The sequence below is a fragment of the Panicum virgatum genome, chromosome 7K, assembly GCF_016808335.1.
Source record: "Panicum virgatum strain AP13 chromosome 7K, P.virgatum_v5, whole genome shotgun sequence".
NCBI lineage: Eukaryota > Viridiplantae > Streptophyta > Magnoliopsida > Poales > Poaceae > Panicum > Panicum virgatum.
This window is the reverse complement of record NC_053142.1, coordinates 35,677,322-35,694,768: the sequence shown is the minus strand read 5'-3', so window position 1 is coordinate 35,694,768 and position 17,447 is coordinate 35,677,322. Positions and strand designations below refer to the sequence as shown.

The 17,447-nt window shown below is 42.6% G+C and overlaps 2 protein-coding genes across 8 annotated transcripts; both read right to left on the bottom strand.

Moving 5' to 3' along the window:
• Positions 1 to 1,920: 1,920 nt before the first annotated feature.
• LOC120642358 lies at positions 1,921 to 8,962 on the bottom strand. 7 transcript variants are annotated; one of them, XR_005662584.1, is made up of 8 exons: positions 8,444 to 8,951; positions 8,066 to 8,150; positions 7,636 to 7,775; positions 6,578 to 6,708; positions 5,506 to 5,689; positions 5,158 to 5,370; positions 4,328 to 5,073; positions 1,921 to 4,210 (listed from the first exon to the last, which is right to left on the bottom strand). XR_005662584.1 is itself a non-coding variant. In XM_039918828.1 (5 exons), exons 1-4 carry the CDS (start codon positions 8,774 to 8,776, stop codon positions 6,450 to 6,452), a joined length of 813 nt encoding a protein of 270 aa, XP_039774762.1. In that variant the 5' UTR covers positions 8,777 to 8,949; the 3' UTR covers positions 4,508 to 5,370; positions 5,506 to 6,449. The 7 variants fall into 7 exon arrangements, 1 of the variants encoding a protein (XP_039774762.1); XR_005662583.1 differs by having other exon boundaries at positions 4,328 to 4,405; positions 4,560 to 5,073; positions 5,506 to 6,708; positions 8,444 to 8,950; XR_005662585.1 differs by lacking the exon at positions 7,636 to 7,775 and having other exon boundaries at positions 1,921 to 2,344; positions 4,086 to 4,210; positions 4,328 to 5,370; positions 8,444 to 8,962.
• Positions 8,963 to 10,241: 1,279 nt separating this feature from the next.
• Positions 10,242 to 16,178, bottom strand: LOC120642357 (probable RNA-dependent RNA polymerase 2). Its single transcript, XM_039918827.1, has 4 exons — positions 15,536 to 16,178; positions 12,791 to 14,688; positions 12,415 to 12,565; positions 10,242 to 11,247 (listed from the first exon to the last, which is right to left on the bottom strand). Exons 1-4 carry the CDS (start codon positions 16,085 to 16,087, stop codon positions 10,453 to 10,455), a joined length of 3,396 nt encoding a protein of 1,131 aa, XP_039774761.1. The 5' UTR covers positions 16,088 to 16,178; the 3' UTR covers positions 10,242 to 10,452.
• Between the last annotated feature and the right edge of the window lie 1,269 nt (positions 16,179 to 17,447).

Genomic DNA, 17,447 nt, shown 5'->3' with positions numbered 1-17,447 from the left:
ATAAAGGTCGAGATCTGACGGTCAAGATTGCCTGACATGATAGGATGCTAATAAAGGGTGGTTGGATAGATGTTCTGTTGCGCGTGATATGGTTGATGAAGGTCATCTTTAGACGAAAAAGCTGATATGGCAAAGCGCGGTTTCGTTTCCATGCCTCATCTTTGCATTGAGAGCCGATTATTTAAGAGAGCGTACGTTGTGGTCATTGCAAGTTACCTTGTTAATTTGTCTCCCAAATATCTATGATGAGAGAACGTTTTCTTCAACAGTTTTCTTCAACAACGACGTGTGCGATGAACTTATATCATAAGGAAGATGTTTTTTTCTCGAACACACAAGAAAATTGCGTAAGCGAGAAGAAAAAGGGTAAAACAGCCCTAACACAAGCAACTCATACACTCAGCCGCACATGCTTAAGAGAGCACAGTAGTACCACTACCACCTCAGCGCAAAAGAAAATGACCATTAACAAGCTCAAGCAAGGCAATAGATAAATATGACCAAACAGCGGTGCAGCGTACGGGAGATTTATGAGATAGCTTGCTTTACCTTGAGGCTGTTGCTGTAAGGTAATGCTCCCACCATTTTGAATATCGTCTTAGTTTTATATTTAAGTAAATTTCTCTAACTTCGACGAGGTTTATAGGAAAACACACTAATTAAAATCTATAAATTAAATTATATTAGTTCCATTAAACTCATCATGAAACATGTCTCAATGGTGCATTTATTTGATATTCTAGATGTTGTATATTATTTTTTTATAAATATGATCTAGGAAAGAAAAGTTTGACTTAGGATAAAACTGAATCCACTAATATATATAGTATACTAGGTGATACCCCGCGCGTTGCTGCGGGGTTTCTTAAATAAAATTTTAAGATGAAATTTGAAAGTAGAAATACTAAAGTGATTGCATGGTAACATTCACAGAAAATCGGTGGAAGACATAAATATATAGTCCTAGCGGATGATGATGTGACATCTGATATAATGGGTTCCTATATGATGTGGATAGCCTGCATATTTAATGGGTTCCTATATGATGTGGATAGCCTGCATATTGAGAGAAATAGAGTTAATGACTTTAGTGGATGCCATGTATATAGGATATATAGATAGGCAACGTATGCTATGCAAATCACCTTCCTATGCAAATTATGGAAACTCCAATCTGGATCACCGGATGCATGTGTGGTGTCTTGGATACCTTCTATTAGCATCCCTGCGTTGTTACCTCAGTTTTAAACCTTTTATGGCTGTCATCACATATTTAGTCCGAAAAAGCAGGAAAAGGATACTATCACTCAATCATGAGAGACAGCTATACCTCCCATTCTTTGTTCCGGACCTTTTTGTATGAAAGGGGCAACACGTTACTTGGATCCCTACGTACGTATACGTACACGTACACAATACCAGGACAGCAATATATGAAGAAAATAACAAGATGAAATTGATGCAAACCAGAAGGTTGTAGAACTTGCAACGATCGACAATCCTGCTTGCCTAGCCAGTTGAAGTAACGAGATCCTCTTCATTTCATAGGTCAGCCCAATTTATTTGCTTGTTCAGGCTGCATTTTTTTCTGCCTCCAAAGTAGCTGACAAGAGACGTGTACAGTATACAGGACATAGTTGTAATAATATTAAAAAAGGTGGAAAGGTTATGCTACTGTACATGTTGCTTTTGTTCTGTTGGGGCTCACGAAGTAGCGAGGAAGATGGACAGGCAATATATTATATATTACTTAAAGCAAGCAAGAATCAACTACAATATTGTTTAAAAAAAAAAGTGGCTTAGATGTGTTCAATGCTTCATCAAAAAAATTGTTCAATGATGCATGCATGATCACTTAAAAAAAAGCCGCCGGAAGAAGAAACTCCACACCCTAGTATAAGTATGTAGGAGGCGAGAGACTGGGTAACAACCACCACGAGCCAATATATATCTCAAGGAGATTCTCATGCTCGATCACCTTTATGAATAAGCTCATGTAGCAGTAATCGTACATCCTTAAGCCCTAAGAAGTAAGCTCTAAAGTAAGATATACATGCTGCAAAGTGCAACCTGCTCTTCAAGGTGCAATACATCGCGTGTACACGCTATTGGCGGATGTGCTATTGCATCACGAAAAGCCAGGGGCTGTTGTATTGTCTCTGTCGAGGCCTGCGCCGTAGACCCTGCGGTGAACACCTGCCTCTCGCTAGATCTGAGGCTTGTAGCGCAATCTGAATTTGCATCTTTCCAGTTGAACAGGGGTGTCTGTTGATCGATTGTTGCCTGCCCCTGGTGGCGGCTCCAGACTTGATCAATTGTTGCCTGGAGGCGGTCTGCAATCCAGCTAAGTCGGAAGGACAATTTTGTCAGCATGACACATGAGATACGACATAGTGCGTGTGATACCAGACTGAATGACAGTAGGGTCAGTTAGATAACATGATAAAAAAAAAGGCGTCCGATAAGAAGTGATTCAGAAAGAGGTGCTCTGTAAACTTTCAGCTATTTACTAGAATTTTTTTTCTCGAACAGGAGAGCTGTGTATCTTTGTATCAAGAGAGGATTGGTCCAAAAACAACGGCACCGTGCCTGGACCGGAGCACGGGCCGTTAAGGTACTCAAAATAAAACTACCTTTTTTTACTAAAGTACCAACTAGAAAATTTTCTGCTGAGGAACCAAATTGAGGTTGTTTAATTTTACTAGAGTACCAACTTTGATATGATATTTTATAAATTTTTATTCTCCTATATGGTTACTTAGTTACTGAAGGATTGACAAATCAATGCTACAAGATTGAATAAATCTCTTTGTTTTCCCTAAAATAGTAACCTTAACTTATGACAAATGAGTACTACCATGTTATTCTCTGAATCAGGCGCAGATCACCAGATAGACGACTAAACAGATAAAGCCTTTGTGACTGTCAACAAAGATACTGTATGCTAGATTCTCACTACAAGAAAAAAAGGACAAGCAAAGGTGCATTCATTTTTAGGAAGAGACATAGCGGCCATTTGTTCTCTGAACACAATGCGTTCTTTTAAGATTATAATTGACTTGCACAGCTAGGTTTATTAACAAAAATGGGTGTAGTATTATTTGGTGTCACTCTGCACCCATGAAAGCGATGCTCGGGCTCATTATTTAGACCCTTTCTCAAGGCCATTTCAAGCCATCTTTTACTGTACAGAAAATAGGTTGCTTGAGAATCAGATGCATCCGAACATGAATTTGCTGGAGAAAGAATCTATCTTAAGAAGCATTCAAAGTTATTATACTGTTGAAACAACAAAGTATCAAATCTTAAAGGTATAGACGCTGTTGAAACCGAATGTGAAATGACATGGTATCAAATCTAAAGGCATATAAGTACAGTTGAAGCAATATGGTATCAAATTCCCCCACCAATAGTGTTCTACTTCGGAGCTGAACAGCAGTAAAAACAACAGGCTGTTGAGAAAGACAAAGGTTGCCTGGAAAGAGCGGGGAGAATACATTAGTGTACAAAACACTTAACGATGGTTACATGCTTTGCTTTGTTCTAGTGGTTATTTTTTAAGGGGAAAAGGTGCCGTTAATTTTAACCCCTAATTTGGCTCATTTGAAGTCGTCAAAGTAGAGGAGTGTTCCAGTGATCTAGTTTATATTTTAGATTATTCCACTACGCATAGAGTTGTCGCATTTGACATTTGTCTACTGCTCCTTCGCTTGACTCCAAATGCACTGACTAATATAACGGGTGCAAACTAATTGACCTCCACTAACCCAACAACCCACCAATCCAAGTACGTCTATAAATGTGCAACCCTACTAGACACTGTTGATGTTGGATTCCGGGTTTCTGATCCAGACCCAAACCAATTATGGGATACAATATTTTTCGTGCTTTTGGCTTCTTCCAAGCCTACACCTTGGCCGGCAATTGCTAGTCACTAACACTTCATTGGTAATAACGACAGGGTATAGATTGCGCGGACATTAACATGCTTTAATCAGAACAAATACAAGGTTAGTGAGAAGCAATCTCGTGTTCTTCCCACACGCCCCATAACCTAAAGGATGCAAAGAGGTTTGTCTCTTTACCTATTTTCTCCCATTCCGTTCTGCCTGATCTTTCAAAATTTGAGCTCATCAAATTTATCAACAGGATATGAAGCACTGTTAGGATGCCTCTCTGCTGGGGTGATAGTTGGGGTCATTGCTGTTCTCTGCCATATCAGGAGAAGAACAAGCAAGTTTAAACCATCAAGAAAGGATATTGGTAATTTCACTAATTAATTGCAATCCATATACAGATAGAAGTTACTGAGCTGATGGATTTTTACCTACTAATACCAATATGCAATTGCACATATTTATCTAGCAGAGGTCACATTGGCATCCCTTGAGTATGAGGAGACTACCTGCAAGCCGATGTCTATCAAAGATATATACACAGCAACTGAGAACTTGAGTCCAACAAACGTCATCGGACAGGGTATTGCAGGTACATGTAGTCCATAATAGCCGATTCAAGGTTGTGATATTTATACCAACAATCAAGCAAACAGAAATTACATTTCTCATCAATGAGCATGAGGCTTAGAAGGCAGTTAATATACTGTCTAAAGTATGTTGCTCTTGGTGGTGTGCAATTTGATCCTCTTGTGGTTCCAGGGAAAGTGTACAGAGGAGTGCTGGCAAATGGCCGGCCTGTTGCAGTGAAGCACATCGTTAAGAATGAGCATGCAGGAACTTTCCTAAGGGAAGTTACAAGCCTGTCACATGTCAGGCACCCAAATCTTGTGTCATTAAGAGGTTACTGTGATGGGCAGGGGGAGTTCTTTCTTGTCTATGAGCTGTGTATCAACGGTAATCTATCAGAATGGCTATTTGGTGAGTAACAAGATTGCCCCTAAATATTCAACGTGTGATGACTACAAGCTTCAGAAGTATATACCTTTTTTTGCTTCAATGAAGAAAAGAATAATTTGATTGCAGGAAAAGATAAGAACCTCTCATGGATTCAGAGGCTTCAGATAGCACTTGGAAGTGCTTGCGGCCTTTGGTTCCTGCACATATATCCTGAAGGCTGCATCGTTCACCGTGACATCAAGGTTTGTTGCATGATCTGAAAGAATTCAGTGCATATATTCATATTTACTGAAACTCGTACTTGCTATGGCAGCCAACCAATATACTTCTTGGGGTTGATATGGAACCCAAGCTGTCAGATTTCGGACTCTCAAGAGTCATTGACTTAGGTGTGTCGCACGTAAGCTCTGAAGTCAGGGGAACCTTTGGCTATGTCGATCCGGAATACCGCCACAACCACAAGGTAAATGCTGCAGGGGATGTATACAGCTTCGGAATGGTGCTCCTGCAGCTCCTGTCAGGAAAACGAGCAATCAACATCATGAATACCGCTATGCCAATGTCACTGGACAAAATGGTAAGATCATAAGCAGCTAGAGTGGGATATTACGCTCTGAGATGAAGTATTGATTGAGCTGAATCTGTGTACCTGTCATTCCCAGGCTTCTGCACTTATCCAAGATGGCAATGTATTGGACTTTGCTGATCCTAGGTTGAATGGAGAGTACTCAACAGAGGCATTCGATCTTAGTTTGAAGCTTGCTCTGTCATGCACTGGCCACAAGAAGCAGCGGCCATCCATGGAGCAAGTTGTGTCAAGGCTGGAGAAGGCTCTTGAGATTTCCATGAGAGATGATGAGAAGCACAACAGCATTAGCATCATCGAGTCCATTGCATAGCTAGTCAGTGTGATCCTTTAAGCCCCTTGATGTTTAAACATGCTTAAACATTTTTGTGCACTAAAGTGAACATAACCTAATTGAGTGTTGAGAAATTTACATCAAAATGTTTAAAGACAACCTGTTACAATTACTTCACACCTATAAGAGGTAGTTAGGGACCAAAACTAGAGACAGTACTCTAATCTAGACCTACAGTAAGATGTCAGCTGGGATATTTCAGCATCTTTTGTATCACATTATACATAAAAGTTTAACTACTGCAGAGGAAAACCAATAAAAAGAGAGAAGCATGATAACTCATAGAAAATACAATGATCTAGATAACAAATGGAAACACTGATAAGGACACAAGCCACAACAATTAGCTTGGCAGACATAATTTGCTTTGCAGCTTATACCCACTAGTGTCAAATGGTGTCATGGATGCCTTGAATACCAAACTGTACCATCTATCTCCATGACTCCATGCGACCAATTTAAATGATGAACTTCTTTTTCAACAGAAGTCAATGTCATCCATAATACAACTTTATTCCATAACAATATATGTTTCCTAAGAATTACAGGGCTACACAAAGGTGCACTAGCAATCATCCAGTTAATAACTAAATCTAATTACAACATAATGCAGAAACCAGACTGTTACCAAACTGATCTTCTGGATATAAGGAATAAAAATGCACAGCACAAATTATCGAAGTGGCAGTTCATTCAGTGCATCATTATAATCCTTTTGGTTCACTGAAAGGATGCACAAGCCATGCGGGAGAAAGAGATAAATGGCAAGAAATATTATCACTCCAAGATCAGCTTCTTCACCTATGGCAGGTTGAGGGGGTTGCCGCAGGTATATCTGATTGGCACACCACATACAGTACAGGGTGGCTATCACCAGGATGAGAAAAAAAGATTGGTTCGATTTTTCTGCTGCGGACTTTCCATGCTTCACTCTGTCAAACCAAGGAAAAAATGTTTACAGAACTGCAACATGGATTTGTAATTGATATTAATATTTTCAAAAGGGAAAAGGTTTTGTTGCAGGAGTCATGGTCTCGTACAAACATTGAAAACTAAAGTGAGCATGTAAGCATTTTGTAGCATAATAATCATGCAACATTTGTTGTCCATCAACAAAGATCAGTGTGTACTTCTTTCTCAAGAATATACAGTAGAACTGTGTATCTTTGCATAAGAAGAAAGAAACAAAGGTTCAAAAGGCTGATCACCACAACATTTAAAGAAACAACCTAAAACAGACAAGTTATACAACAAGCATGTTTCATTTCTTTTTTTTTCTTGAACACGCAGGAGAGCTGTGTGTCATTCCATTAAGAAGAAGAGAAACAAAAGTACAAGAAAAAGAGTTTCGAATATATGTTGCCAACACTTCCCCATTTTGAGGTGATGAGGATTGCCCTCCAGTGACTAACCAAACAACATCATTGATCTACAGACCAAACATGGTGGAAAACACACATACCAAACTTAGATATTTTAAATTCTAGAGTTGTCGCTAAAAAGTTTTTCCTTTTCTATTTTGATAATGGAGGAAATTATAACTTCTATAGAGAAACAATTTGATTTAGTCATTTTGTATATAAGGAGCCAAGGTTTTAAATAGTGTTTGTAGCGGATTATAACTTCTATAGAGAAACAATTTGATTTAGTCATTTTGTATATAAGGAGCCAAGGTTTTAAATAGTGTTTGTAGCGGAATAGTGGTGAGGCGTCAAAATACGTTGTGTCGTTTATAACAGCATGTCTCACAAAGCTATAACTAATAATTAAGAACTTTGCAAGGAGCCGAATCTAATTTCTGTATCTGGATTGCACCAAATAGTTTGTGCATAATGGTAGGCACCAAAAAAAGCCATCACCTGTTGATGTACACAAACCCCCCCATGAGGCAAGTGCAAAGAAGTCCTACAACGACCACTGCATCTGGATTGATAGGAGCATGGCCTCTCCACCAACCAGTGCTCAGGATCCAAGTGTACATTGTAGAATGGCCATTCTCCTGCATCAGTACAATATGAACTCGGTTGGGGAAAATGACACAGCTAATTCCAAAGTATCGAGGGGGATGTTCATTTGTGATCTGAACATATTTGACTTCACATGTAGGAATAGCAGCCGGTTGGTTTAGGCAGATATTTCTAGGAAAAAACTTTTCGGCAGATATTTCTATTGAAAAAAAAAAACTTTTCTCCAAGCTGTTAAGCACACATTCTTAAAGGTTAGACACCAATTACAAGCTAATGCCCCCTCCCATTCACGAGAAAACATTCCTTGAGGTTGCATGCTCACCTCAAACAAGTGGTCCAGGAAAAAATGAGACAGGGAGCCGGCCGAGATAAGCAAGAAGCACTGCCTCTTGTTTGTTTAGTGGCACCTGCAACAACACCAAGATTAAACAAATCAGGCACACAACACTAGATTGATACGGAGGCTTCAGTTCTGGAGCTCATGAATCCTTTCTGCAACAGAGGATTAGGATAATGTGGCATTGCTAGACTAGAGACCTGACATACTTAGATACCAATTGGCTCATTATCTAAAAAAGTACCAATTTGCTAGACGCAGCCGTACGGAACAGTAGATTCAGAAAAGGGCCAAGCAAAAATAGCAAATCCAGGACCCGGGGGTAGAAAAGACTGATGAGGAATCAAACATTCCGGCACGCACTCCGGCGGGGGAGTCGAGGACGCCGGCGCGGAGCAGCCGTCGGGAGAGCCAGGCGTAGGCCCAGGCGAGCGGGAGGCCGAGGAGAAGCGGGTAGTAGAAGGGGTGGTGCACGGCCGCCATGGCGAGGTCCCCCGCGGCGGACGCGGAGGCCGAGGACGGGAGGAAGGAGCAGAGCCACTCGGAGAAGGCGCCGAGGTCCGGGCCGAGGAACGCGTTGGCGGCGTAGACGGCGCAGTGGTGCGCCCCGAAGCGGCGGTCCCCGGGCCCGGCGAGCCGCGACAGCGCCGCCCCGCCAGACAGCGCGTACAGCAGGTGCGCCCCCGGCCCCGGCATCCCGCCGCTGGTAGGCTGGCTCGGTGGTGGATCGGTCGGTCGCCGCCGGACCACCGGGGCGTGTGGCGGTGGCGCGCGGTGGAGTTTGGTGGTGCGAGAGGAGTCGAGCCGAGTAGGCAGACGAGGACGGGTCGGGGTTCTGGTTTGGTTTCAGTTGGTTGGGGCGAGCTGAAATTGCTTTGCGTGATCGTTTCGCCTTCCTGCTCCTGCTGGTGGGATGAACGCAAATCCCTCGTTTTCCTTTCAAGCTGTTACTGCCAGGCTCCAACTTAACGGTAAACGGTCAGGTGTTCTGACCTGGACAAAGCCCTCCCAGGTCAGCATGTGCTGCCGGTGTAACTCTAGACTGCTAGCAACTGGTACCGTACTTACTAGTACCATTTAAAAGATTATTAGTGCTTGCAGTTCGCCGGCTGCTAGAGATCCCCAGAGGACAGAACACGCCAAAACTCAAACGATTGCTGTGCCAAGCAGCCGTCTGCCCGTCTCAACAAACCAGCAAATGGGGCCCTCGGTGAACTCAGCCTTACGTAACAGCTGAGCTAATCTGCCTAATCATACCTGCCCGGGTGCTCCGCATATTCCATTCAAAGGGAGCCCGAGATGATGATGGGGCATGGCTGGCAATTAAACAATGCTGGTCGAGCCGCCTAGGTAAGCCTCTTGAGCCTTAATTTTCATAGACTCCCTCCGTTTAAATTTATAGGACTTATTTAGTCCCGCTAGAACAAACTTTTGATCAAGAATTTCGCTAATAGTGATATACTAGTACTCCCTCCGTTCCAAATTATAAGTCATTCCAAGAATTTTGGAGAGTCAAAGTTTTTCAAGTTTGATTAAATTTATATAACAAGATAATAACATTTATTATACCAATTAAGTATCATTAGATTCTTTGTTAGCTATATTTTTATAGTGCACCTATTTGATGGCATAAATTTTTATATTTCTCTCTATAATTTTGATCAAATTTTGAGATGGTTTGACTCTCCAAAATTCTTGGAATGACTTATAATTTGGAACGGAGAAAGTAGTATAACTTTGTGACAAGAAGCGAATTGGCTTGTAGTCCAATGGTAGGACGGTCCAGTGGGACGCTACCCACCAGGGTTCAAATCCTGGTGCTCGTATTTTTTTCTGGGATTTTCCTAAGATTTACCGGTGTTACACGTTAAGTGGTAAGCGACGTTCCCGTCGACGACGAGGCGCCAGTGGTGACTTCGGGAATTTTCAGATCTGCCGGTGCTCAGTCCTTCGGAGGTGCTCATAGGGGTAAGGTTTGCGTACGTGTATTCATAGGGTGTGAGTGTGCATGCATATTGTGAGCGTCTTCGTTGTACTGTGTGATTCTAAAAAAAACTTTGTGACAAGAAGCTAGCGTCATTTGGTTCGAATTGAAAAAACAATAGTTTACGGTTGGTAAGTTTGTCCTACGAAAAGTAGTAGACATTGTAACAAGACGATAGGAGCAATCTTAGAGTGAAACCTAATAGAAATAGAATGGCACATCGTGAATCCCCCAGAGTACGTTTACAGGGGCTCATACAATCTGCATTCGACATTTTTTTTACCACACGCGGCAGTCCATGTTATTAGCTTACGGTCACACAGTCCAGCTAACCACTCTCAACATCGCAAGTTCCCTTCACTGGCGCAGCACGCAGTGGCACTACCCTCTAGGCGTCGCAGTCCATCGGCACGGCGGCAGCGTCGTCTTCCACCCGCTTGCGGCACCTCCTGGCCGCCTTGATCGCCAGCAGGGTGTCGCAGGCGATCCAGGGGAAGCTCCAGAGCCGCTTCTCGCTGCGGCGGTCCGGGTGGTACGTCACGTGGTACCACGCCGACGCCAGCTTCGACGCGTCCTCGTCCCTGCGCGCCCTGAGCCACCCTCTCACCTCCGCGCGCAGCGCGTCGACGGCGGCGATGATCCGATCCTTCATCTCGAAGTAGCGCTTGTTGTCGCGCCGCAGGTACACGAGCTTGTTCCGGATGTTGCCCGTCAGGATCTCGTCCTCGCGCTCCGCGGAGTAGTAGGTCATCAGGGCGCCCAGCCTCTCGGCGTACGCCTCGTAGTGCTCCTCCGCGGTGTCCAGGAAGTCGTGGAACCCGGGGCACTCGAGGTCCGGGTCGTACGCGCAGCTCGGCGGGGCCTCAGGCAGGAGGGCCTCCGCGTTCTCCTCGTGGCGCAGGGCTGCACGGTAGAGCTTGCCGAGGACGCCGTTGGAGATGTACATTGGCTTCTCCCAGCGTTCCAAGAAGTCGGGGAACTCCCGGGGCCTCAGCGCCCAGGGCATCTCGGCTGGAGCACCCGTCTTGGCGAAGTCGACCGCCATGGAGTGCAGAGCGGCCAGCTGAAGACACTCGGGGCTGCGAGCTTTCAGAGGATTACGGTCTGCGTGGATCAAGTGGGCAGTGGAGATAACACCCAGGGCATCATTTATCATGTAGCTGACGAAGTGCTTCTCGATTTCCTGCATTTCAGATGTTCTTGTTGTAACATTTCACTCAGGTGAGAATAACCATGCGAGATGGAAAATTTGATAAAAGGGCATTTGTTTAAATGTGCATGCTGAGTACTCCCTCCGTTCCAAATTGTAGGTCGTTTTGACAATCTAGATACATAGATTTTGCTATGCACCTAGATATATGCTATGTCTAGATGCATAACACAAACTATGTATCTAAATTTGCCAAAACGACCTACAATTTGGAATGGAGGGAGTATATACCTGGTTCAAAACATTCAAATATTTTCTTTTCTTTTGGTGTATTTAGTAACAAGAGGGTGCCACAAAAGCTAAAAGGCAAATTCTATAGGACAGCAATTCGTCCGGCGATGTTATACGGTGCTGAATGTTGGCCTACAAAAAGGCGACATGTGCAGCAACTGAGTGTAGCAGAGATGCGGATGTTGCGGTGGTTTTGCGGGCACACAAGGAGGGATAGAGTCCGGAACGAAGTTATTCGGGATAGGGTCGGGGTGGCACCAATTGAGGAGAAACTTACTCAGCATCGGCTGAGATGGTTTGGACATGTCCAACGAAGGCCTCCTGAGGCGCCGGTGCGTAATGGGGTCCTTGAGCTAGTCGATAATGTAAAGAGGGGTAGAGGTAGACCTAAACTGACGTGGGCTGAGTCGGTTAAGAGAGACCTTAAAGATTGGAACATCTCTAAAGAGATAGCTTTGGATAGGAGCGCTTGGAGACTAGCTATTAATGTGCCTGAACCTTGAACTTATTTCTTTCGGGTTTCATCTCTAGCCTACCCCAACTTGCTTGGGAAAAAAGGCTATGTTGTTGTTGTTGTTGTTGTGTTGCCGATGCACACACCATCTTAATACCATTCTGGATGGATTGAAATTTGGAAGGTAGCTGCCGGTTCTATATACCCTATAAGTGTTCGTGAAGTTAATGCCCTAAATATATAAGCTTTAGAAACATGAAAAGGTTAATGAGCTCCATCTATATCACTAAAATGCCACAACCCATCATCTGGAGAGAGAAAAAATGCAGCAATATATAAACACTTCAGGAAAATCTGGCATTACCGCATTAGCCAAAGTAAACTTCAGGAAAACAACCACAGTATTACATAATCAAGAAAAATTAGCTAAGGAAAGGGCATACACTCAGGAGTACCTCAAGTGTAACATCATGGTCCATTATGCGTGGCCTTGTTGCAGTATAGTCCATAGGTGCATCTACCTTCTCTGGAATCAGTTTGTCATCCCAAGTAATAAAGAAGAGATCACCATCCAAATCACCACCCGAGCATTCGTTTGGATGAGGCCTAATTAATTTGAAGATTTCAAGTAAGGATAAAGCAAGCATTGACAGCAAAATCTAAATGGTTAATTGCCAATTACATAATGGGAAATTAACAGAATATGGGTAACAGTGCTAGCAAAGACCAATGTCTTGATTCAGTAAAGAGACAGGATGCATCACAGCCATGGACGAAGAAATGGAATTCCACAACCTAAGATAGTCATCTTTCAGCTTCAGAATAACATACCTTTCCCCTCTCTGAGGGAATACAACACAATCAATAAGACCCCTGGCATCCAATCCAGGGTCATATATAGCTTCAAGTACTCTGACATCACCAGGATGGAGACATGGGTTTTTAGAGATTGCAACTTTTCCAACAATTACGGCTGTCATGCCATCATCGTTACAAAAGAATGGCTGCTCACTGTACTTTTGCTCCTTGAGATTCTTTGTAATTCTGATGTAAACTTGGCCATAGTCTAATTTGCCTGTTTCATCCAAACAACCAATAAGAACACGGCCTTTCTTGACATGAATCTTACACCTGGTTCTTATATCAGTCAGCCTATTAGCCCGATGAGCTTTGAGAATCATTGAAAGGTAGGGCTCCAAACTTGGTTCATAGCCTTGCAGCAGCATCTCAGCTGCTGTCTTGGTATCTGCGCCACTAATTTTCCCTAGGACAGACAAAGCCACTTCTTTGTTTGTTAGCATTTCATCTGATTCGTGCATGTCATCTTGTTGCATTGTCAAAAATGTTTCATCCTCTACACCCAATGTTGAAAGAAGAGAGATAATTTCACGATTCACGTAGCATGGCTGAGACTTGCTCCAATTTGTAATGTTCAGCATAGTGCTTTTTGATTCAAACTTCTTCATACTAGGTCGCAGAGAAAGATTGAAAAAGGAAGTAGGGTCAACAGCAATGACTCCTTTATAGCCACCATACCGTATTTGAAAAGCAGAAGGAGGGTTATTAGGGTCTAATCCAATTGTTTTGGCAATTTGTCTGGCAAATCTCGAAGAAATCTTCCCAATACCATCTGAAAATATGTGCTTAGTGCCATCAGTTGTGATTTCAATATCTGGAATTACTTCTACATCGTACGATGAGACTTCAAATGTCTGCCTGGAGGAGCTGAACAGCTGACCCATTCGAGCTGCACATTTGGAGACTGAACGGATATCTTTGAAGTGGCCCATCCACCTTCTTATACTCTCAGCGCTCAAAGAATTATTTGAAGCAAACATCCAAACAGAATTACCACGAAGCTGACTTGCTGAGAAGGCCAAAAATTCATACTTCTTTGGGCCAATGCAAAATCCTTCTTTTAGAATGGAGAGAATTCGATGGTACAAGCCAGTTTTCAAGGGTTTAGAAAAGAAACCTTGTTCAATTCTAGCTGACAATGCATTGGGAGAAAGCTTACTCCAATCTTCATCAATGAATGTAACTCTAGCAAAGTCAGAAGCATACTCAGAATGGTACTTAACCACATAATTTGAAACTTCTTCCTCAGGCCCCAAACAGTATATTTTTGATGGTGTGATGTGAATTCTGTAGCATCTCATCAATTTTCCTTCACCTTCACCCGTCTTGGACAGCAAGGTTTTCTTACTAATCTTCATGCTATGAGCCTCATGTCTGATGAATTCCAACGGTTCATAGCAGGTAGAGTTTAATTTGCTCATTTTCTCAAATATCCTCCTTAGAGTATCAATTGGTAGGTCTTCAAGGACCTTAAACAGATCAGCATTTACATGCCTGGCCACTAACTTCCCCATGTGAACAAGAGAGTTCAGACGAAAAAGAACTTCGTAAGGTACTGAAAAGCCACTTGGGCAATCAACAAGAGGAACCACTTTAGAGGAGGAACCAAACATATCCATCGAAGAAATGGTCAGTTCCCCTAATTCTCCTGAGAAGGGTAAAGTTTCAAGAATATCAGACACTGGTGCAGCTTTGCTCAGTTTCAACACAAGTGCGGAACACTCCCCAAAAGAGCTATTAGGTGTAAAATCTAGTGCTCTGACCCATGCAAACTTGGCATCCTCCTTGCATGCATGAAAGCGCTCATCTGTGAACCTTGATTTAATTGTGGACCCAGAAATTGCGGTGTGGATTCTTGGTGCATAAGTCAGCTGAAACAAGCATAATATTTATTTATCATCAGACAAACTTCAGTTTCATTAAAAGGAGGCCCAACGAATATTTGTATCTGAAACAAACTGATAATCAAAGAAATATGACAAACATTAAATCTATATCCTGCGGACAGTATGTATTCACCAGGGCAGCCTAATATTAATAGTAAAGATTGAAGAATATTCATTTGTAAAACTCTACAAGGAAAAAAGCTTCAACTGTTCCCCTAACATTAAAATTAAGTGATCGACTCCAAGAAATACTTGAAATAACACGCAGAGGAAACCCCACTGTGGTTGCAAAAATAGGAAGTAATTGTCAGTTTCAAGTAAAATACATTATCCTGTATGAGGGTTACATTTCTTGTGCATATCTCAAGTCTTTGAGCTATTATTCAAAATGAAAATGGTTAGAATATGCAATAAATGGATCATATTGAAACCTAGAATGTGTTTGTTTTGGACGCTGCCACACAGTATACACTATAGTGGCCATAGAAGACTGCAAAATCATCCCTTCTGTGCCACGCGAGTCTCTGATGATCTCATTCTGCTATGATGATTCATGATAGGCTAAATTTGAGGTCCAATATCTGTAGATTCACTTGCTGACTTGCAATAATGCGCATATTGAGCTAATTCTATCACAATTCCTGACATTCTCCTGGCTACTGGGTGAAAAAAAGGGTTGATAACAGTGCATGTCAATCAGATATCCGCATGTAGCATGTCATGTATTAATTCGAAACAAATAATCAGGTCGCACACTCACACTTCAGTTCACATGCGGAAGCATCAAAGTTTTGGAACTTCCGCATCTAATAGCACAGTATAATCAGCTCACCTGCAGCAAGATAGCCCCCGCCCCATCAAAGCTGCACCCGGAGCATTCCTTGATGTCCTCGAAGAGAACCTCAAGCTTGTAGCTCCGGGAATCATGTTGCAGGTACAGGTCCACGCGCCGCTTCCCTGGGATGACCTCCGCGCGCACGCCGTCCCAGGCGTAGGCCACCTCCAGCTCGCGCTCGGCGACGCGGTTGCCTATAACGAGGCTCGAGCCGAGGGCGCGGAGGGCGAAATCGGGCGCGCGGGGCAGGAGGTCGACGTGGGCGGGGGAGACAGAGAGGCGGGAACCGAGGAAGGGAGGAAGGCGGCCGGAGGACGCGAGGTCGATGGCACGGGTGGCTGCGGCGGCGGAGTCGAATTGGACGGAGCCGTGGCCGCGGCTGAGCCAGCCGCGGTGGGCGGCGGCGATCTCGCAGGCGAATGCCGCGCCGGTGGCGACAGCGGAGTCGAAGAAGGCGAGGAGCTCGGCGGCGACGGCCGAGGGCGGGATGTTGGATACCCGCACCGTGGCCGTGCCGCCCGGCGCGGGAGCCGCCACAACCGTAGACATAGCGGCGGGGGTCAGTGAGGGCCGGGATTCCGGCGATGTCACGGCCGGGGGTTTTCGTGTTGCAGCCTGAAAAGTGAAAAGAGGGGGTTTTGTGGGGGGCTGGGGGCACAAAGCGACCTCTGAATTTGATCATTCCTATTAGGTTCTGAAAATTGTATGTCGTTTGATTTTTTTATTTCAAAATTAATCACTCGTCTTATTTAAGGTTTTTTATTTTAAAATTAATCATTCATCTTATTCAAAAATTTATGTAAAATATTACTTTTTTTATCGTGGTTGTTTTATCAATATAAGATCTTCAAGAATAATTTAAACTTGACAATGTTTGCATAAATTTTTGAATAAGACGAGTGGTCAAATTTAGAGTCAAAAAAGTCAAACGAACTACAATTTAGAACAAAGGTAGTAGTTATTTTATAATAGTGAAGAATAAAGATAAATGTATAAAAATTATTATTAGATTACATGAAGAATGCATTATGTGTTAAAACAAGCGAAATACCACATAAATTATGTCTGGATGAAATATATGCATATATACATACAACCGGTAGACGTTACATTTACAAATGCTCACATTCCAGTCATACAAATATATTTTATAGAATGTAAGAGCTATAACTAATTTGCATGTGAGTCAGAATTAAATAGCATGAAAATAATGTAGAATTTACTATCCCATAGAGATTAGTGAGTATCTCTATTCACTGATTTAAAAAATATTTATACATAATATTAAGCAATAAAATTATATTTAACTATTAGGTTGATTTAATTAGTGCAAGATAGAGAAGCTCCCAAAAAAACACTTTTATTAAAAAAAAGTGACGTGGACCCACACCCTTGAGCCTGCTTTTGTTATAGAATTCAAGGTGGGAAACTACCCTTTGATTGGCTTTTGATCTTTTGGAAACAAATGCAGGTTTAGAAATACAACAAAACAACTCTTTTTCATATAGACTTTCGGAAATTATTTTATAAAACATTTATAATATATTTTCTAAAATACAAAAACATTTTTTCCTAAAAGCTTTTTAACAATATTTTTAAAAATTCTCATGAAATTTTTAAAAAATTAAACTTCGCGACAAGTCCAATTGCCATGTGGAACTCTAGCGTTGCGCCATTGGAAACACCATGGATCCAAGAATGCAGAAACAATCACATCCCATCTGAGTTAAAACCATTTCCTCAACTCCATGGATGGAGGCACAGCCGCCATTCATGAACACCGTCTGCAACTGATTGATGGTAATTGCAGCCATGCTCGCCATCCAGACTTCCAGAGTACTAGCCTGATCATCCGGAATAGGCCTTTTTGTGACCAAAAGTGTGCTTTCTGTGATCAGGGAGACAGCAC